General features: G+C 40.7%; 1 protein-coding gene across 3 annotated transcripts in view; it reads right to left on the bottom strand.

Annotated features, from left to right (window-relative positions):
• Nucleotides 1–425: 425 nt before the first annotated feature.
• Nucleotides 426–22,975, bottom strand: part of SLMAP (sarcolemma associated protein) — a 144,440-nt gene continuing 121,890 nt past the window's right edge. For 2 of the 3 annotated variants that reach the window (XM_088472687.1, XM_088472689.1), the window contains 8 exons: nucleotides 21,226–21,285; nucleotides 19,525–19,650; nucleotides 18,158–18,232; nucleotides 17,628–17,948; nucleotides 17,315–17,432; nucleotides 15,615–15,786; nucleotides 13,045–13,179; nucleotides 426–4,536 (listed from right to left, as the gene is read on the bottom strand). In XM_088472687.1, coding sequence (XP_088328813.1) covers nucleotides 4,447–4,536; nucleotides 13,045–13,179; nucleotides 15,615–15,786; nucleotides 17,315–17,432; nucleotides 17,628–17,948; nucleotides 18,158–18,232; nucleotides 19,525–19,650; nucleotides 21,226–21,285 — 1,097 coding nt within the window. In that variant the 3' untranslated portion in view covers nucleotides 426–4,446. Of the gene's footprint in view, nucleotides 4,537–5,865; nucleotides 5,956–13,044; nucleotides 13,180–15,614; nucleotides 15,787–17,314; nucleotides 17,433–17,627; nucleotides 17,949–18,157; nucleotides 18,233–19,524; nucleotides 19,651–21,225; nucleotides 21,286–22,975 lie in introns of all 3 variants that reach the window. The other variant, XM_088472688.1, reaches the window with a different exon arrangement.

The following is a 22,975-nucleotide window of genomic DNA, read 5'->3' as shown; positions in this document are numbered from 1 at the left end:
AAAAAAAAAATCAGTTCAAATTTGCTTCTAAAAACATGTGCATTAATATGTAAAAAGTTATATAAAATTATTAGGTTTTCTTCTCTGCAAAAAATATTAAAATTTAAATTAAATTATTTTTTAAATTGCCCCCTTACCTTTGTCAGTTTAATACACAGTCTTGTTTATACTATTGTGTCTGTTCCCAACTCCATAGAGCAGAAGAGTATGTTGGCACTACAGAATAATGGTTAATAAAATAAGAAACAAACAAACCACTAATTCAGTAAATACGGTTGAAATAAATGACCCGTCACCTGGAATATTAGGAGCAAATTTAAAAGTTATGTGAGTGCACGGCAAAACTGCTTAATAATTAATAGTATGAAGATTAGAAAACTGAACACAAAATAAAACAGCATTCCAAAAATAAAATTCCACAAATATTCCAGAGTAAAGTTATTTATTAAATCATGCACATCACAATTGTTAGTGCAAATAGTTTAATCTGTGCTCCAGAGATTCTATGGAACCTTTATATCTTTACAAAATAGATTTAAAACAATTATTTACTTAAAAAAATGTAATTCTGAAGTTTAGCAGTTCAGAACAATATATGCAGTAACCTATATACAAGAGGTACCAAGTACCACTGGCATATGAGTGTTGTGGTCAGGGTGGCTTGCAGTGGTGGACAGTCAATGAGAAGGCGTTATGTGTGCGCTAAACAAACTCTCACAACGAGGAACGTAAGCTACATAACTTCCTGGACGTCACCAGACGTATTACCCTATATATTCCTATATAAATCCTATACATGTGCCTGTGTCTCCACCTGTAATACAGTACACGTTTGATCTGAAGGCAACATTCTATCGGATGTCACATTTGCAGTCATGGTTCTGGAGACACGAAAGCGTTCAAGACCCATAATAGATCTAGCAAACATGAACATATAAAAGCTTATTTAATACCACAAAGCAGATGGAATCATGGTCTGTAACCCCTAGCAAATAGATACTGGCTTTCTATAATTTAAACTTACACTAAACTCATTAACGCCAAGTAGTTGCTATGTGTTACAGCGCACACGTGCTACTTGCACAAGTGTGATGGAAAGGACTGTGCGTGCAATGGTGTTAATGAGGCACCATCAGCCAACAGTGGAAACCACCAATGAATGCAATTAAATATACTATCATTTCCAGACAGCCAAAAATAATTTCATCTAGTCTGTATTTTTCTTCAAAAAATATCCACCAAAGCAGCTCTCATACAATGTGAAACCCACTTGCCAGGGCATGGTAGACCAAATGGATTAAAATGAAGGCCATAAATCCTTTCATTTTTATATTATCCTGGGACTATGTACACAATGCACTCTGGCATTTATAAGACAAGATGTAGTGATGTGATATAAAAATACACAGGAAAATGTCAGGGGTTCGGGTCTCTATAAAAGGTTTGAAAATAGAAATGGAAACAGTTTGGATTGCAGTAATTTCTGCAATTATCTGTGGAACACGACATCATCTGGCCATATCACCAGGGGATCTGTGGAACATGACATCATCTGGCCATATCACCAGGGGATCTGTGGAACACCACATCACCTGGTCATATCACTAGGAGGCCTGTGGAACACGACATCACCTGGTCATATCACTAGGGCATACAATAGTAAACTAGTTACTTGAATTTGATTTCAACCACAGTTATCAGTTACTGATTGTGAACCAGAGACACATTGGTAGGTTTTCCATCAAGGGAGAAATACACACATTAGACCCACATTTTAAGAAAGCATTTGATATTGTTCGTTGTTTAAAAATGTGTACGTTTTCCATGTAGATGGTATGTGCAGATGTGACAGTCAGATTCGCTCCTGATTAATCCAGTCCCAGTGTACATTAATTGATTAAATATACATCTGGCTTCCAAACACACAGAAATAATCTACAAGAAACAAACAGCTGTGGGTGAACTGCTTGTATAGTGGTTCTAAACGCCTGACAAACAGGACAGTGCACAGTGTTCAAACTGCAGTCACAGGGAAGTAGTGAAAATAGTGTAATGTATCCCCCCTGCCCCCTAACCCAACCCATCACTAAAACACCACTATGAACTTAAATTATTTGCAGCAAATCTCAGATGTGCAATGCAGTGAGTAAGGAAACAAGTGGGACAGAGAGCTGCGGGCACTGCACCAAGGAGGAAGAGTGGGCCACAAAGCTTATAATAAGCACAATACTTCCACTGGATAGTACCCAAACAGCAAAGCTACGGAAATACTAACTGTAACTGATGTAGGACCCATAATACAGTAATTCCATTTTTAACTCCAGATAAAAATAATAGAAAGGGGGCATTAAATTCATTCTATGCCAACTACTATAATTTAGGGAATCAACTTGAAACAAACTCCTGCCCTAAATCAGTGCTTGAAGACTCGTAGTCCACATTTTTCTATGGTTACAGACTTTGCTAAAAAGTTAGATATTTACAATAGATCTGCCTAATGTATTAAGACCCCGAAGTCATTCCACTAAAGTGTTGAAGAAAATAAGAATGCAATCAGCAAAATAACATTTTTGAAAATAGTCTTTGCGTGGAGAAACCCATGTTTTACTCATTATCCTAACAAAGATAAATGCAAAAGTGACCATCAAGTTTATTTACCACGGTTAGTTGCTTACCTTTTGTTACCTATAGTGAGACTTGTAAGATTCATTTTGGATATCCATGTAATTAAATAGGAATGATTTGGAGATCATTGCTTTTGTAACCCCTCTGTGGAATTAAACATTGTCTACTGTCTGCTGAAGAATCCAGCCAACCTTTTGGTAGTGAGTTTGAAAAGATACTAGTCTGGGCTGTTACATTCCCCCTTTACCCAACTTGCTCACTACCACCAGCTTTTAATAGGAAGAAGATTAAACTGTCCATTTCAGGTTTCATTTTTAAAACATTTCATTAGTTTTCCAAACCGCTATCGGGAAGACCAAGTTTAAATGCTATCTTATGCATATATCTTAAACAGTTGTTTGCGGACACTCCATGGTGTTGGTTGAGAGAGAGTTAAAATAAAAAGACTTATCCGTATTTGAAAGGGATTATATCAATGCACACTTTTTTCTTTTCAAACCACGAAAGCCTCTTGTCCCTTTAGATTCCATAACACATTTAGGAAAAAGACCACGTCTATCGATAATCTATTTTTACACAGGGATAATTGATGCACATTTTGTAATTCACTATGCAAGCATATAACATGTTACAGCCCCAGGACTTACAAATCATTATCAACTAGGGCTAGAACATAACATGTATGTGGCAATCCCCTTCAAAATCAACCAGCATGTACATTGTTTCCCATTCAATCAGACAGGAAACCCTTTCAATTGGTGTAGTCATTAAACCAGAGATCTCAATCTTTGCTTATAAAAATGCTCACTTGTGCATCTAACTTAGTATGTTGCCGTTTACGCCCTTATTAATACCGATCGCAGAAGTGACTGCAATGAGAACACTGTATACCAGCAAAATCTGCACGTAGTAGTAATATTCTGTAAGTAAATAAATTATTTCACACACATCTTAAAATCTTTGCTGAAGTTCGTGGGGTAGAACAGACTGTTCCTAATAAATATACATTTAACAGTCTGTCTCCATTCAAATATTTTGTGAACTCTTCCATTAAGAAGCTACGCATCCTTCCAGCATTGACAACAGGCAGGCTCACTTAATTGCATGAGATTTCTTCAGCTAAACACTTCAGATATGCAACACAAGATGCATCACTTTCAGACAAATTAAAACGCATTGTTCCATCATTGTGTGACAAGCTCTACTATATAGAACTGGGACATGACAATAGAATACGGAGACGCACTGATTTTTTAGCGTGAGTTCTTAGGAAAGCGCCACAACTGAGAACGGTTCTAACATCAGAATGCCAAGCGATTGGCATAGAGAGGAGCTTCCTCTTTAAAAGGAGCGTGTGCCGGACACCTCTGTGACAAGTGGGGACAGCAGTTGGATTAAATCAGCCTCTCACTGCTATACTTGGATGTATGTGTTTCTTATGGCAAAAAGTTTAGGAGTCTCTTTTTTTTTACAATAAAATTCTAGAATAAAACGGCCACAAACCCAAAGCATCACAAATAAATTTGGTACCAAGGGGCCTGCTTGAGGCCATAACAGTATTTCCAATACCACCAAACTAGACTTGAAAATTACATGAACAGTTGCAAGCAAGGTTCTTTCCTATGGTAGAATAAAGTCATGTGTTTATTCCCCTTCTGGACAAATACATATATTACAGTTTAAAGCAATCGCCCTACTGCTGTTCTCTTTCAGAGATCTGTGGGTTTTTAAGAGGTAAAAAGGAAGAGTAAGGATCAGATTTTTCTTCTCCAAACATGAGCGGCATCAGCTTCAATGGAGAACAGTACATGGCTTGAAGTCTTACGGTGTGCCTCTGCTGAGGCCGGGGTACAGCATTACTGCAGTCACGGCAACCAATGCCGCCATCACGGTCATCCAAGGCCACTGTCTCTGTGGAGGAAGACACACACAAGGTGGTTTTATTAGAGCCCAGTACTAGAAGATTCATGGCTATGCCACAGGTGGGAATAATTAATGCTAACAAAAAGGGCATTATAAGCATTCAGAACTGGACAATATAGACATACCGCTGCCAGGCAGATTGCAAGGGAGCTTTTCCAGAATCTAATCCCAAAAAATAGTCAGGTCATTGCTATGGGGGAGATACGTGCTCTGAGTAGCTGTAAAATACTTCTACAATCAAGTCTCAAAATGCTAATGGAACTTTAATACACTCTACTTATTATATATTATGTTAATAGGGGTAAGGATTAAATTTAATAGCAAGATAGAGGCTTTAGCATAGTGGAAAACTGAAGGGAATGGGGTCTATAATTCTAACTAATATACATGTGGTGCCGTATGAAATGTACATAATGTGAGGCTAATATGCTACATCCAAATCTTTAAATGTGGGTTTAGACTGAGCCCTTCTGTATTTCTTTTTTTCTCCAAGTTTCCCCTAGTCTTACAACGGGAACTAAAGTTACATCATACCTGCACAGAAGGAACTCTTAACATTTAATATCCATATATGTAAAAAATAATATATAACTATGTACAACATACACAGGTTTGGGTCAACTAACAATTATAAATTACCCAGCTACTGTACAAGCAGCTGTGTTAGTGCATCCTGATTATGAATGAGGTCAGGCATAAAACAGTATTATTGTGTGTATACAGACCTCCTCCTTTGCATATATTTATCACCAAACATTTATTGTAACATCTCCAGAAATCCAGACACATGTCTTTAATGTTGAAACGCACCAACTGCAAGCAAAGTTTATAAAGATGAAGCGTTGAGAAGGGCAGCTGGCTCATTAGAAAAGAAAGCATCCTTGTATATTCTTGCAATTAAAACAGGATATTTCTGGATTGCCTAGAAGACTATGCAGTCCCCAAATATGTCCTTACAAGGTCAGAGCACTGACTCCTGGTGTCACTACAGGTGGCACAAAAATGATGCAGTCAATGCTCTGCAAGATTTCAGAAATTGGGTCCATTGGTCATCTCCGGAAGAGCACTTGCACCCTTCTGAACGCTCCTCTTCCTTATGTGCTGGGTACTTGCAGGCACTTAGACAAAGATAAACAGTTATTGGAAGGAAAGTCAGTGTTTAGCACACACAGGAAGTGACAGACAGATGTTAAATGATTAGTAGGTCCTGGTTACTCTTGCTGTGGACAGCATGTCCTGTTATCTGACCATGCACTAGTGTTACAAGGATGGGGACATGTAGGTGGATAGTGAAGGACAGACAAGAGCAGCGTGTACCTTTCTCTACCACAATAGGCCGTAACACCAATACAGGAAAGCCACGAGTACGCCGAAGAATACGGCTGGGACGGGAAGTAACGCGGAAGGCTGAAGAAGGGAAGGGATATTAGAAATCACTCAGATGATTAAAATTAAAATAAAGCTAGAGAATGTGATTTTGTTGGTAATTGGACAACTGAGCAATGAACTGCCACCTGCAATTCACAAATAGAATTTCAGAACATTTAACACAATATATTTAATATGTAACAATTTGTGTGAAACTTATGTTTCTAGCTTACGTTAAAAATACTGTTCTCTTAGTCCATTAGGGGACAACTGAATGATTCGGTATAGAGGTGCTGGATTGAGTTAAGAACTTTAATAAAACAAATTGACTGAAGTCCGAGCTGCTTCCCTCTATATCCCTGTCCTTCCTTATTTCACAAATAAAACCTTAGCAGGTAGGTAATAACATTGAGTGGGAGGAGATGACAAATCAACATTCCTGAATAGTCAAGTAAGAAACAGATCAAAGCATGAAGGAAGGGTGTCAGGTGTTTCCCAATGGACGAGAAAAGTATTTAACCCAAGTACACAATTCCTGTTTGGGGACAGTGGAATGAATAGAACATACCCCTAAGGATGGGAGTGCTCTTGGGGGGAAAAAACAAAACAAAACACAGGCTGAATAACTTTTGTAATGAAAAAAAAGTTAACTTCTGAAACTTGGTAAACATATATCCAGGTAGCCACTCTACACAGCTGGCCCACCAAAAGCCCACGTTGTGCTGCTCAGGAGGCACTCTTCAAATAGTGGAATGAGCCATCACATTCTCCAGAACAGGAATATCAGCTCTAATGTCATTTTGCCGAATTACAGGTGCAATCCACCTGGCAGCAGATTGTTTGGTTGGCAGCCAACAATTTTTTGTGGGTACTTTATAATACAATGAGATTATTGTATTGACAACAAAACGGTAGGACTACATGGAGGTTGGGACATGTAAGACTCTCGGCATAACAGTCTGTATTTTGGGAATTGAAGCCAACCTTTTCTGAAAAATACCAACAGTGTCAAGACCTGAACCATTAACCAGTTAAGACTCAATCTCGCATCAAAACTCTGTGGTAAAAAAGAGCAGGAGCCTGGAGAGACTAAATGAACAACTGGGAAGCCATTTTATTTTTGTACCAGTGACAAATGCCAAGCTGGGCCGCTTGCCATATTTAAGGACTTTATAGGCCAATCTGGTATGAGAAGAATGGTTTGCACTTATTCTCGTTTAATTTTTATTGGAACTCTTGATAAATTTGGTGAGGAAATAGATAAACCATATGCACGGACATGGTATCTAACAGTCATGCTTGTAAGTCCCTTCTTACTTTGAATATCAACCTGGACACTATTGGATAGGCATCTGCGTACGATCAGTTAAAATATTTCCAGATAAAACGATCACTTTACTGGATGGAGTGGAATTCGGCTTAAAAAAGATCCACATCCCAGACTTCTACTCCTGGAATAAACACTGACAATTGCTGGTACCTATAATTCTACACTCCAGAATTTGATAAATTACCCATGCCAAAACTTATTTATGCGGCCAGAGGAGTGGGTTATGGTAAAGAAGCACCCTGGAGTTTAGTATGTATCCTGGATCCACAATTTTTCTTACCCAAGGATTTGAGGTTGAAGAGAACCACAGGCCTCTGAAGATAAGACGACAGAACCCTAGAACAGGTGAAACTGCGTGGGCAAAATACCCATCATGCAGACTGTATCTGTTGTCTTAGTGGCCTGACTTTTTGCAGACCAAAACATGGAAAGGTCTGATTCTTGGAATACTGGCATGCAGATAGGAACTTCTACCACCTGTTGTCTCTGATCATGCTATCCTTTCCTATTCATGACCGAACAAGTCATCGACTAAAAAATGAACTTTGTGACCTCTTGGACTTGGTGTGTCCACTTGCCACACTTTAAGCTAGAAGGCAGGCATGGTTACAACAGAAGCAGAATTACAAGCTAAAATTAAGATTGCATCTAACAAAATATTCAGAGGCCTCCTGAGTTGTTCTTGCCAGCATAGGTGTCAGTGATGCAGCGGCAGTCACCTAAATACCATTAAAACACATTTCTTGTCTAAAAAATTAACAAACAGCTCTCATTAAATCCTCTAATCCCTGCCTTTTAATGGAATTAACCTCAATTAAGGTGGATTCATCAAAATCAGAATAATGTACTTATCCCATCATCCTGAGAGAATCCGAATCTGCAGTTTTGGACCAGGGCACAACTGGCCTGGTCACACACGATTTCAAAAAAACTTTTTGAAGTAAGAGGAAGCTCTTGCAAGACTCTGTACTGAATTAGGCAAAGATTAGGCCCATTGTGGTTTCTGCATTTGACCCGCATGGTATGGTTGAGTGTGAGCTCCTGTTGGACCAGAAACCCAGGACGGACAAGCAGACAAAATAACTGAGGAACTACTTTTATGATATAAGAATGAAGACTGCATAACTAATTGGGCAATATCTTGTCTTATTCATTTTTTTTGCGGAGACAATTTCAAACAGGTCAGCAGTAACAGCCGCAAGTGACTGAGGCAAATGGGTATCAGTATCACGGGACTGGCAGAGGGTCAGACCCATATAGTCAAGTCGGTAATTTTGAATTACACTTTGAACTAAAAAAAAAAATCACAGAATCCAACTCCCACCGGAAGATGCTCTGGTACAGACACAATGAAAAAAAGGGGTAAATAATGAATTTGTTGAATCTGTCAAAAAGTAAAGGAAATACAATATATTTATGTATGTATTACAATGTAATCAATGGATTACAATGTAATGAAATAGTTTTCCCGCCTTTTTTGCTTTAAGAGGGAGATTCAGTCAGACATGTAGAAAGCAGGGCAGATGATTTAGTATAGAGGCCTACCCTAGTAGTGAAGGAACTAGCACTGCTCCAGGGGCGCATATAAAATAGGACGGTCTTCCCAGCTGTGTGGATATAGAGGAAGAGTCCAGACTTTAAGTAATTTTTTTTTACTTAAAGTACCAGAGTTTCACCCAGCACCTCTATGACCTATTGTTCTAGTATCCCCCTAATGGATGTAGGAGTAACATAAAATATTCAATAAGGAGCAATGTTCTATTTCCATATTCCTTGGTTGTCCGGAAACACCCGAATCCCAACAGTTGTTCCACTTCTAAACTGCAGAGTTCAGGACACTGGCTCTAGTAACACACAACCCAGCAACTGTATTGTATGGAATCAACCAAAACAGGTTTCCACTATGCTAAATTTTTTTTAAACCCATCCCATGATTTCTAGGTGTTGGGACCCTCCTGAACTTAGCAGTTAGCGGACACACTCTGCTGGCCAGCATCTGTAATGGTCCCTGAGTGGAGTAAGGAGGAATGTGATGCATGATTAGAAAGGCCAACCAAATCCAAAATTGAAAGAGCACTGTAGAGATCCAATAGGGGGCCGGCTATTATTTCTATCTGTCCACTGAAGCTCAGAAATCATTATAGGAGGCTGCTATCAGATGTCCCTTCTTGAACTATCTTGAAAACAGATTTTTTTTTTTACTTTGAATGTACTTGGGGTAGAGACTGCTCACACGAACATAGATCATCACAGATCGTGGTGTGACAGTACATAAGTGATTTTTTTTTAACTGGTGCTCCTTAAACAATTGAATTTGGACTATACTGTTTAAATTAAGGCTCCTTGTGGTTATTAGCCTATCGTACAAAAGCTAAACAGAACTATAGTAAAAACTTTACATTTACCCCAAAAACCGCTCCCACATCCAAGCAGGACTAAAGGTCCTGTAACACACCAGTGTGACATTTCACTGTTATAGAACTTATTACTTTGACATCCGAAAAACGTCTCTTTATATTGTGTTAGATGTTTGTGGTTGAAAGACTTATGAATTCAAAGAATACTGGATAGCGAGATCTCAAGTGATTCACTGTAATCTTTTCATCTTTGGTACCAACCAGACAACACAAAAGTTGTCTCAGCTCATTTAATACCAGATCCCTACAAAGCCAGGTACCCCTGGCCTATTGGTAATGGGTGCAGGATCTGCGGTGCACCCACTGAATGTACTTACCTTGCCGCCACATTTTCCAGGTGCTTTCTTCAGAAACATGACAATATATTTTTTGAAGAAATCACTGGTATATATACACAGTGTCTTCTATACGAGTGTTTCCCAACTCAGTCCTCAAGGACCTTTAACAGTGTATGTTTTCCAGATATCCTAGTTGGCGCACAGATCGATTCATTACTAGCTGGCACATTTCAACAGATCCACAGGTGGAGCTAATTATTTCAATTGCGATAGTGAGGAGATCTGTAAAACGTGCACTGTTAGGGGTCCCTGAGGACTGGAGTTGGGACACACTGTTCTATACCACAACCAGATATTGTATTAAATAACCTTTATATGTAGCCAAGGCTCAGCTATCAGCGTTGCTAGCGTCTGAGCCTGGTTTGGACACTGCCCATTCTGCGAAGATACAAAAATTACGCCGTCCACAGGGGAAGTTAGAATAGGTGAGATATTACCTATCTTCCACATTTGCTGGGATGCTATTACGTGAAACAGCATTGCTGAGGGTTCTGTATTGTGAAAGCCTCATTCTAGACTTGTTTAGGTGCTGTAGCTGTGCATTGTGAGGGTTTATGTTAGAGTGTATTCGGTACAGTGACCTCTATAACCAGACCACTGGTACATGTGACTACCCATGCATTGCACACCAAGGCCAGATCATTTTACATAACGTGCACATCACAGGGCACACAGACTTTTACAACCTATACGTCAAAGTACGGTAACCTCATTCTCTTGCTGTAAAGCCAACAACAAAATTCACTGTTGTACCACGCTAAAACATAGCTGCCACTGTGCCTTATGGAATCAATGCTAGTAATATGTTTTTCTTGCAGTGTGTTTTTTTAATGCAAATGGAAACTGCCCTATTGATGAGTCAAACTGCTAATGAAAGAACAATTGTGACTAACACATCGGAATAAAATGAGGGATGAAAATTATTCAATTTAAATACATTTTCCCTAAACAAAAATGGAGATAAACTTTGGTACAAGTGGTTATTCAGAGGTTGTAAAAATAGCAATGTCCTGTGGGACCCTAACCATTGCAACAATCCTGAAAAGAGAAATTCATAATATAACAAGATTGTATATTTGTATTCATGTTAAATCCATTTATCATAGTCCATTGAGGGAAACTGGAACAATGGGGTAAAAGTTGACTGAAGTCCGAACTGCTCGCCCTCTATATTCCCGCAGGTGGGAAGACATTTGAGATCACAAATTGACATATCATTCCTATTTGAGAATGTTGAACTGGTAACAGACCAGAGGGCAAGGAGAGGGCATCCAGTGTCCCCTAGAAGACTACATGAACCAAATTCCACTTTATCCATAGATTCATTTTGGGACATTGGAATGTATGTGACACAACAAAAACATCCCCTAAGCATGGGAACACTCAAAAAAAAACAAAAAACCACTTTTTGTCTATCGTTTGATGCAAAATCATTAAAAAAACTTCTAAAACTTGGTAAACATATGACTACTGCCCAGGTAGCAGGTCCTGCGCGCAGCTGCTCCCCTGGAACCCCACGTCTCACTGCCCAGGAGGCACTCACTGACCTAGTAGAAAATGAGTCGTTACATTCTCATAACAGGAACACCTGTTCCAATGTCAGATAGCCGAATACAGATTTAATCCATCTGGCAACATATTGATTGTTTGCTGAACAACGTCTTCTCTCAGCAAATTATAATAAAATTAGAATTTTGTAATGCCGTCAAGAAAACTTCAGACTTGAATTGTCCCCAGGGCTTCAAAAGAAGCATGCCATTAAAGCCAACCGATGTAAATTGTGAAGTCTAAATAGTCCTTGTGGCAGACAATTCTCCAGGAGTGACAAGTAACATTGGTATCGGAGGAAACTGATAAATCAGACTGAATTTCCACAGAATGGACATGACAGTATCGGACATGCTTGTGGGTCTTTTCCCCATGCACACTACTAAATTTCTCTGAAGATCAACCGGGATGCTATAATGTCGACGTCTGGTTGACTCTACCTGCATACTAGGAGATTAAATATTTCCTGGATAAAGTATTACTACTACTTGAAAGCTAACAAAAAAAACCCACTTCTCATAACTCCACCCACCCTGGCATAAACACTGCGGAAATTGCTAGTGCCTAAATGTCCACCCAAACACCTGAATTTCCCGACTTCTTGTTTCCTCCCTGATTAATTATTTTTGATGAAACAGTAGCATCGTCGCACTATGTTCTCTTTGGACTGACCTTCAATATATGTGGAGCATTGTAAACTGAAGGACATGTATTGGCAAGTACGACTCCTGTCTTGACCAACGTCCCCGACCATGACGATGATGAATTTCCCAGTACCATAGCATGAAGGAACCACCTCTGCTGAGGCTGCCCTACTTTAACTGATAGCAAGAAACCAATAGTGATAGCTGACATAATTTTTTTGACAGATTGGGATGACAATTGTAACATTTTGTTAGTAACTTATTCTGGAAGTGACTTGAGAGAAGCCAGGCAAACTGGACAACTACTGATTGAGAACCAGTCTCTGACCTGTCGAGGATTCTCAATCCCTGGATTATTTCCATTGGCAAAAACACTGTTTAGAATAGGTCCTCGGAAAGTCATCATATTAGCAAAAATCAGATTGGATCTTTGATAATGGATTCATGAGACTAATACCGGAATGGCTTTACTGGTCTGGATAATGTAAACGTGCATAGGAGTCCGCTTTAGTTAAAAGAATGAAAGCACTAATAAATAAAAACAGATCTTGCGGGCTGAGGGGATATAGAGGAGACGAACTAGGACTTTATTTTCTTAACGTTTCAGAGCTTCATCCAGCACCCCAATTGCATTCATCATTCTAAAGTCCCAAAATGGATATATGAGTAATATCACTACTGGAACAAATGCCAAGTTGCCTGCGGGATCACAAGAACTACAGCACGACAGACAGCAAATGCTATACCACATTGCAAGCAACCTCCTAAATAAAAGCAGTCATATGTGCACAAGCTCAGGCGCATGGTGACAAGACACGGTGCATGTCTTACTGGCGGTGGTGAACACTTACATTATTACCCTTCTCTTGCAGCAGCTTTAGCTTGTCTCTACATTGCTGGAGCTCTTCAACAATCGTTTGCTTTTCTTGTTCCGTTTTGTCAAACGTCACTTTTAGCTCAGATAACTTAATTTGAGTGTTTTCAAACTACAAAGATAAAAATAACAAAAACAGTACAAAATTGAAACACCCAATAAATCTCTATCACAGGATGGATGCTATTCCTTTTCAATGGGAGTTAGCCTTTAAATAAATTTTTCTTACCTCCTCAATACTCTTTAAAATTAATAATAATCATAGAATTAACTGCGTCTGATCTTGAAACTCTAATATGGCTAAAAATGATATGACTAGAGAAATATTGCACTCTGTACTGCAGCCTACATTAATAGGTAGAAAGCTGAAAATGGGGGGCAAAATATTCTATGATACTGAACTGTGTAGGATGGAGAAAATGTGTTTTTTAATGGGGTTACCCTTTACTGCACACCTAAGCTAAGACTAAGGAGGGATCATCTGGTTATTGCACACAACATCAGAAACACCATTTAATATCAGAACTCATTTATATCACTAAAGGTCAGTTGACATTTATTTGTGTCGCTAAAATAGGAATTCTCTGTAAGGCTCTGTTGTCACATCAAGAAATCAGACCTGGAAGAATTCGGGTTTGGTATAAAAGATAGACAGGAATTAGATAGACAAGGTCTAGATAAACAACAGATGTTAGATAGGCAATAGGTCGACAGGGACAAAAAGTCGACACCGCAAAGGTCGACATGAAGGTCAAAAGGTCGACTTTTTTTGAGGGGGGGGGGGGGGTTCTAACTGTAATCTTCACCATAGTCTTCCCATTAATGCCTAACCCTAACCGCCCCCTTCTAGTGCCTGACCCTAACCAACCCCCAAAAAACATGCGTCGACCATTTTTGTGTCAATCTTTCGTACCGGTCGTCCTTTTCGGTGTCTAGCTTTTGTCCCCGTCAACCTTTTGGCTGTCTAACACCTATCTATACATTGTCAACCTATTTACTGTCAATCTTTTGACTGGAACACAAATAATTTTTGCGGTGTGACTATGGCTAACTGGACTAGAATGTGGGACATATTACCATTTATTAGATATGATCAATGTTTGTTTTAACTGTCAAAGTCTTATTTCTTATTGAACGTGGACAATGAAATTAATTATTACTGTGTGCCTGTTACAGGTTTATTTTATATGATGAGAAAACAATTTCAAATCATTGTGAATTATGTGACTTGGTAATAAAGTGTTAAACTAATAGATCCAAGTATGGTGAAAGCGCAGGACTGAAAGCTGCCTGGGGTATGCTACACAGGGTTTCCCAAAACCTTAACATGTAGTGTGAATAGCAGAGATAATTGTAGTGTACCCTGGGAACTAGCACAATAGTACAGACATAAATTATATCAATAGTAAATCTCAGGAGGGCTGATGAGAGATCCGGCAATATGTGGGGAAATGAAGAAAATATATGAGGAATTCATGTATATCAACATCAACTGCATCTAAAAGCTATTACACGATCATATAATTTCTTAATTTCCCATATATCACCGGATCACTCATCAGCACTACTGCGAATTATGGGAAGTACATTACTTACTATTGATATCATATATGTCTGTGCTATTGTGTTAGCGCCCAGGGTACACTACCTTTAACCTCTACTGTTCACAATGTATCAAAGTGTTGCCCCAGCACCTGATTTGGTTAGGCTATCGAGAATTAAGCAACTGGTATTAATTTATGGGAAGCCACCTCACCCATAAATTACCTGCTGTACATTGGTAGCGGGGAGAATATTCTAAATTACTAGGACTCTCAAGGTTTTGGAAGATGTCCAATCACAGAGCCTCAGCTTTTCTGCTGGTTTGCCGGCCAGGGCAACTACAGATTAAATTAATACAGAAAGCAAGATGCCCGCAGCATCAGACAGAGGCAACTACTTGAGGAAATCTCAACTATCCATAGAAAAGTCCATCAGCGGGTACAGGTGACAGGTATTGATTGGACAACAAAAAAGAGGGGGGGCGAAAGATACTGAAAGCTGGGTACACACTATACAATGTGTGGTACGATTTATCGTTTTAGACGATGATCAGAAAGATATATTGTACGCCAAATCTGTTGTTCATCGCATTGTCCTATCTGCAGTGCTGTTACATGCATTGTGCCATTGTATGTCGGGTCGCTCGCAATATATTGTTACATAGCACTATTGCATCGCTGGGTTGCACTGTCGTATAGTGGTGTGTACCCAGCTTTTGTCATGTGATTCGTAGCAGGAACAGGTCTACTCCTGGCATTTTTAATTAATTTTAAATAGAGCAAAGGTGCCCAACAACTTCAAAACACCAAAAGGCTGTGTGTGTGTGCGTTTATGTGTGTGTGTGTTTATGTGTGCATGTGGAGTCACAGTAAAGTCAGAGCTTCTGATGGAAGTATTACATGTTTCTCATATCAGCCTGGCTATGGGCCATGTCTATCCAGGAAATTAAATGTCAAACTGAAAGATGATGGGTGGTCAGTACACACACTAACATGTCCAACCTACCTCTTGCTGAACGCTGTGTACGCGTTTCTCTGCCTCTTTGAGCTGAGTTTTCAAGTTGTCTGCCTCCCGGTGACTCTGCTCTTTCAAGCAACCCACCTGGTTTTCAAGTTCTTTCCGGGTACTCTCCAGGACACCGAGGTCACTGGTGAGGTCCAGAGACTGCTTCTGAGAGCTGAAGTGTACAGAGGATGCAAACAATTAGCTTGGCAAGAATATAAAATTGTATATTCTAACTAGCACTTTGCTTATATTGAAAAGAAAAAATATTAATCAGTTGGCTTCTGGCCAGTACGTATTCGGTGTACTTTAATTAGGTATAGAATACTTGTGAACTTCCTGCGTACATCGGAATGGAGATTAAAGAGCTTGATTCAGTCGAATGTCATAAAATGGGAAAAACCAAGCAAACCCTGAGGGTCTGAGTTGGATGCAATATGCATCTACTGGTGGTCGCCCGTTTGAAATTTTATGCAAATGCCACTACAAAGTCCTTCCCTGGTGTACATACATGTGTGACTGTATAAGGACTGGAGATGTCCACTATCTGCTTATGTAGGCGCTGAGGTACCAATTGGTATGTCTTTAGATGCACTATAGGTGACAGCATCATAGCTTATGGCAGGTGCAGTTTCTTCCTCAGTGTATGGCTTCCCAGGTACGCAACCATTTTCACTGACATGCTTGTGACACTCCCATAATACGCCCATAATATGGCCATCTCCGTGCGCACGCTAAGCCACCTCCCTGTCACCGCCCATCAATTTTCCAAGACATTGCTCATACTATGTGTCTTGATTGAAATCGCACCTTTGTGCTTACACACTGTGTTGTAATATATGCGCCGCAGAACATCGACATCGCAAGCGATTCTCCCTCACCAACGTCATGTCACATGCTGAGCAGTCATTTCATTAATACATAATATTTAACCAGGCAAATTTAAGTGGTAAATATTAAATGTACCACGTAACAACGACTCAATATATAAAACTTTCATATGTAGAATATATCATAACACTGCACTTGGGGCCTGATTCAGACCCACTCGCGAGCGGCTGTCCGCTCGCAAGTGGGTCAATGTTATGGACTGAGCATGCGCACGACGGAGGGAGCTCCGTCGTGCGCATGCGCCAGACGCGACGAGCAAAGGAAAGTCCTTCACTCGTTGTGTCCGATCAAAGGGGGCGTGCTGTCAATGTTGATTGACAGCACGCCCCCTTTGGTGGGCGTGCCGGGGGCGGGCCTCCCTGACGGGGGCGTTCCCACGGGAACGCCTCCCGTCAGAAGCCGGCCCACTGACATCACTAGTGATGTCAGTGGGAGTGATTTTGGCTCTGATAGAGCCAAAATCACTCCTGAGCTTGCGGTTGAAAACCTCAACCGCAGGCTCCGGCTCGCAAATTCGATGGTCGCGATGGTCTCGACCATCGCGACCATCACAATGCACGCTCGTATAGCCTGTGGGTGGTGACCCACAGCTATACTAGCGTCCAGGAGGACGCTCCATGAAAATGGAGCCCGGCCCTCATTCAGAGCGTGCGCTCTGCTCAGAGCGTACGGCTCTGAATGAGGGCCTTGGTTCCTAATGCAAAAAACATAGAACTAGAAAACGTGTTTGTAGCACAAGCAATACAACACACCAAACCACTGTCGCCATGGTTTTCAGTATTTCTGCACACAGCATTGTGCCTTGTCCTCACCTGCGAAGCTCACGCTCAATCCTCTGGCTCTTCTCACTCAGCACCGCGTTCTCCTTCTGCAGAGACAGGCACTCCGCCTCCAGAGAAGTGACAGTCTGTTTCAGCTCCTCCAGTTCAGCTGAGGATGAGAGCGTATTAAACCTAATAATCCCATCTCTCTATCTGCACATACTGGCATCTACAGTCATTACTCCATGAATGGTAGAGAGCAAATCACACTCAAACTGTGAAGCATTAGGGTCAAATGTGATATAACCTTTACCTCCCTTTTTTTTTTTGCAACTTTAAAAAAATAAATTGGGACTTCACCAACCTTGCAACCGGGCTGACTCGCTTCTCTGCTGGCTCTCCTGATCCTGGCACTGAGCCTGGAAACTGGCCTGTAGACTGATAATTTCCTTCTCGTTGTTAGAGGCAGTTTTACGCCAATGTTCCAGTTCGAATCGCATCTCCTGTAGCTCTCCCTGAAGCTCTGCTATCTCGTTCTCTCTTTCGGTGGCCATCTGCTCCGAGACATGTTTCAGGATAGCAATCTCCTCCTGGGCATTCATCAGCTCTTCCCGAGTGCTGGAAATATCATTCTCTTTCTGTTCCCGCAGGATTTCAATCTCTTCCTGTAACCTGTGCAATTCACCTGAACAAAGAACCAAGAGGCACATTGTTATATCAGGGGTACAGTCTACTGAGCCCTAGTATAGAAAGGCAACTACCAAAGCGGTCAATATATGAACTGCTTAACAACATCATGATATTGGGTGTGAGCATAGACCTGTGTCTCAGCACTTAGTTGATAAAAGACCACTGACTACTTGTATCAAGTATTGAAATGATCTGGTTTGATACCTTGGAGCTGCTGAATCTGCTTGGTGGACTCCTCAGTCTGTTTCCTACTGGATTTCCGCTCCTCTTCTAGAAGTACTACAAACAGACACACATAGAGCTCCTATTAAAAGGCACATAACTCACGGTGCTCTTCCTAGTGGACACTAGGCTCTGCGGTGTGTATTTTTATTACTACACCAGTCTTTATTGATCCTAGTATTGTGTTAAGTGTTTCCTATTTATAGACACCAACTATTTATTTTGCTTCTGGAGTAACTTTTTAAAGAGGCAAAATACATTGGCTATTAAGGGAGGAACTCAATTAGCCATGAAAAGTTTTCACTTGTGAAAAAGGGAAGTAGCTTAGGGCTTGATCGCATGAAGCTATTCAATTAGGCTCCTCCTTTTTCCCCAGATACCTTTGGTAATGTCTGCTATATTGACGTGTTAATCGACGTCAACATGGGTTAACTGGCGTCAACACAGAGATCCGTAGAAATTCACGGATTTGTGGGTTAACAGTAGGTATGTGCAGGCTCGGATTAGTTTGGATTTCCCGGCCAAGTTCAGATTTTTCCCGCCAAAAATCGGGTCTCAGAAAGAGGCAAAACGTCATCTTTCATGGACAATCATCATCTTTCATGGACTTTTGTCCAGGAATGATGAGGTTTGTCCATGAAAGATGACGTTTTGCCTCTGTCTGAGACCCTATTCTTGGCGGGAAAATCCGAACTAATCTGAGCCTGCACATCCCTAGTTAACAGGGTCACGGCACCCGTTAACCACCTAGGTGTCAGGATTTTTTTTTTTGTCACTGCCTGTGCAGCTAATTGCACAGCCCCAAGTGATCAGTTAGCCCGTGGTAAATTACCAGCTAATCGAATTCCCTCTTAAGAAGTAGACATCCAGAGGCTAAAATCACAGTATCCCATTGATGTTGCAGAACCCCACATACGTAAAATGTCTAATTGATATAACTGTATGCTGTCAGCCCAATGCTGCTTAACCATCAGACCAGTGCATGTAGATGGCATTTTTGGCTAAATACCACCCAACCAACCTAATATAGTGGAGAACATACCAACTAACCACTATTGGTCATGGTGCTATGTTAGGTGATCAACAGCTGCAGGAAGAGTTTAGGCTAACCCAAGCTGTGCTACATTGCCATCCACTGAATCATTTATTATGCTACCTACTATCAGTGTCATACAGTAATATCCATTTTGGGAACTTTATACTCTATTCTGACAGTTTAGATTTATCTAAAAGAAATGCATCTCATCAGGAAATACAGACGATCAGTTTAGGAGACACCTACATAAAAGTACAAAAGTTATACTGTCTTATTAAACTCCTTACACCACCTCCAGATTTTCAGATCTCACCTTGAAGTTCTAAGCATTTCTGGCGGCTGGATTTGGCAAGATCCTGGGCCTCGGCCAACTGTTTGCCCAGCTGCTGGATGTCCTGCTTTGCATCATTAGAGCCAGACTGAACATGATGCAGTTCATCTGGAGGACAAGAGGGGAAACACACAAGCTCTGTACCATTACGTTATTCACTCACAATAGCAAATACAATCAGATCACGAAAACATATCATTTGGGACCAGAATCATGAAAGGAGGTAGCTGTGCTATGATATACCTGTATATAGGTCTATACGCTATTGTGGACATTTTTATTTTTGTGTACTGTTTTAATCATAGTCTGGTGATCACCAGAAAGTAACTATGATGGGGGACAGCGCCTGAAATAGGGGCACTCCACATGTCTTTGGGCCAGTATGGGTTAATAGGGTACAATGATCCCTCCCGCATCTATAGATAAATGTAATTTTTCCGTAGTGCAGAGAGAGATTGCCTAGAGATCACTCCCAGCCACTGCCAGCAGTTCCCAGTGGTCGTCTGGAAAAGGACAATTCCTCACAGTCGCTGAGTATGGGACTTGTTCTCCGCAATCTTAGTGTATATGCAAATGACACACACCACCAGTCCTTCACAGGGAAAGGGCTAAAAGTTGTGTGGGGTTTTAGGATGCATGTTGACATTATTCTGGGACCACTGGGGTGGAAAGATACCTCCTGACTTTTCCATTACTCACAGCCCAAAGGTGCTGAGAAACACCCTGGGGCACCGGGCTGGAAGTCTCTGGGAGGTAAAGCATGCTGGGTTCTTTTTGGATCCCCAATAGACCGCTCTAACCTGGGGCTTGTATCCACTGTTGCAGGGGAACCCCTCGCTGCTTTTCTCCATGTTTTAGTGGGAACAAGCCCAGGTTGTTAGGATTAGATAGCATAGCGGGGTTAGCGTTAAATTTTGGGGGAGAAAGGTTAGGGTTAGGCACTAAGGGGGGAAGGTTAGATTTACGCACAAAGGAGGGAGACTTAGGTTTAGGCACTAACAGGGAGGGTTAGGGTGCGCGGTGGGGAGGGTTAGCCTACAAGAAGGGAGGGTACCAACCATCGGGATGCCTGTCGGTATTTTGACAGGAGGCATCCCAACAGCCGGCTTTTCATACCGATTCCGATGAGCACACAGCAAGATCAATATAGCCGAGAACATTTTTAATTGAAGATCTACACATTTAAGGATAGTATACTGTAGGCTTAATTACTTTTCTAGTCTCCGCTTGTACTGATCTTGTGAATGGGTCCTGGCTAAAATCATCCAAAATATACAAATATGTCCACTTGCATCTTTGACGCATGTGCGGCAAATTGCGCCACGTATGACGCGAGCCGCACACCAGCGAATGGATACGTACACTGCGTTTGTACCCGCGACCCACAGGATTGCATGGTGCGAATGCAGCACGCGGCATGGCATACCGTGGGGCATGCAGCCATGGCAAACTGCATGGAGCGATGAGTGCGCAAGTTTGCAGTACTAGTGGCAAGGATGCAAGAGGACACATCTGTAGTTGGGAAACCAAATTAAGGTGAAGTACAATTTTAATAAGTGGTGCTGACCACAAACACCATCAACATACTGTAGAATTTATTATGGGCATATTGCTCTACCAGTCATCATTCTAAGCAACATCTGGAGGCAACATAATAAAATAACCTGAAAGTAGAACGCTTACCTTTTAATATAGTGACTTTGTTAAGTGATTCATTCAGCTCTTGCTCATCCATTTGGCCGTCTGTATGATCAAAAAAAAAAAAAAAAAAAGTTACACAAAAATATGATTTTTGCACTTACGTTAAATCCTTTTCTCATAGTCCATTGGGGGACACAGGAACAATGGGGTATTGAGATGCTGGTAGGAGCAGTGTGGAGTGAAGAGAATTAAAAATGAAGTGAGAAGGAGGAGAGAACCAAAACATAAAATATTCTCAATAGAATGACATGTCAAAACAAGACCACCACCAGAGCACCGGTCTGACACCCAGTATCCACCAATGGGCTACGAGAAAAAGATTTAAAGTTAAAATTAATTTTCTCAAACACATTGGGGGACTCTAGAACAATGGGGACATAGCACTTTTCTCCACCGCCATTTCCTAAGGGTGGGAGCGCTCTGATATAGTAGGCTGCAAAACTTTTCATCTGACGAAGAATTTGTAGATGCAAAAACATTTAACCTATAAAACTTTTTAAAGGTGTAGTCAAATGGCCAGGCTGCACCCTGACACATTTGTTTCACCAAGACCATGTGTTGCACTGCACAGAAGGCACTCCCTGGTAAAATGAACCTTTCCTGGAACAAGGAGATCTGTTCCAATATATGATTAGTGAATTACAGAAATAATTGTGTAGTTGCTGCCAACCTCTCCTTGTGCATCATGCAAGACTTGACAATTACCTGTGGATATCTGCCGTTCTATAGTAATAAATCTTAAGGGATCCAAACCACATCAATAAGTTTAAAGGACTTTTTCTATACAGGTTGTTTCTCCAGTAGAAAACCTCAGAATGCCCTGGATAAAATGGCATTGGCAGGCAAAGTGATCGACAGGAAAGAACGCTCAATTCCTGTGGCTGAATCTGCCAAATACATGCCATTTTCTAGCCAAGAAATGTAAGATCCACAGTCTGCAAGGTTCAAAATGAGATTTTTGCAGTGCAGGCAAGAGCATGATAAAATCCATATACATAAAATTATGGATGACGGTGTAATAATCCTTCAAACAAATAGCACTGACAGAGCAGACACTTGAGCCTTTAACAATTAAGTCTCTTGTAAAGATGGGTAGTTAGGAAAGGATAAGGTGGAAGTGGAACCACCTTTATTTTTTTCCAACAGATATGTAGATTTTACAAATACTATGAGAATTTCTGACCAATAAAGGCTTACTAGCCTGATCATAGACTGAATAACAGAATCAGCAAGACCCTTAAACCTTAACAGCATGGCTTCAATAGCCAGACAGTTATAGCTAGAGTAAATTTTGATGCAGGAACAATCTCCAAGATCATCTCTTAATGGTAGAAGCCAAGCTGGACTACTTGCCACTCTTAGATTTTTCATATACCATGCTCTGTTGGCCAATCTAGAGATAGAAAATGAATACAGGATTCTTCTATATTGCTCTATATTTTTTTTTTTCGGTAACAGAGATAGTTAACTATCTTCGTTCCAGGACCTTTTTTGGATGCTATGATACCTGTCTTGGCCAAAGCCCATGAAGATGATATTATATTGAAATAGATGACTTGTTCTATTTCGCTAAAAACTCCTTCATGACTTACAGTAACTTGAAACAGAGAAACCTATACTGCTTTGAATACTCTAGTAGGTAACCAAACCAAAATCAGTGAGAGAGTCAGTAGAGCCCTGACAAGGCTTCAACTTCTGAATCCTGTTTAGAGTTTTGTTGAAAAATCGGCTT

Source organism: Taudactylus pleione, unplaced genomic scaffold, assembly GCF_031769625.1.
Source record: "Taudactylus pleione unplaced genomic scaffold, aTauple2 ptg000128l, whole genome shotgun sequence".
Taxonomy (NCBI): Eukaryota; Metazoa; Chordata; class Amphibia; order Anura; family Myobatrachidae; genus Taudactylus; species Taudactylus pleione.
Note: the sequence above shows the minus strand (reverse complement) of the source record. Positions and strands in the feature narration are given on the sequence as shown.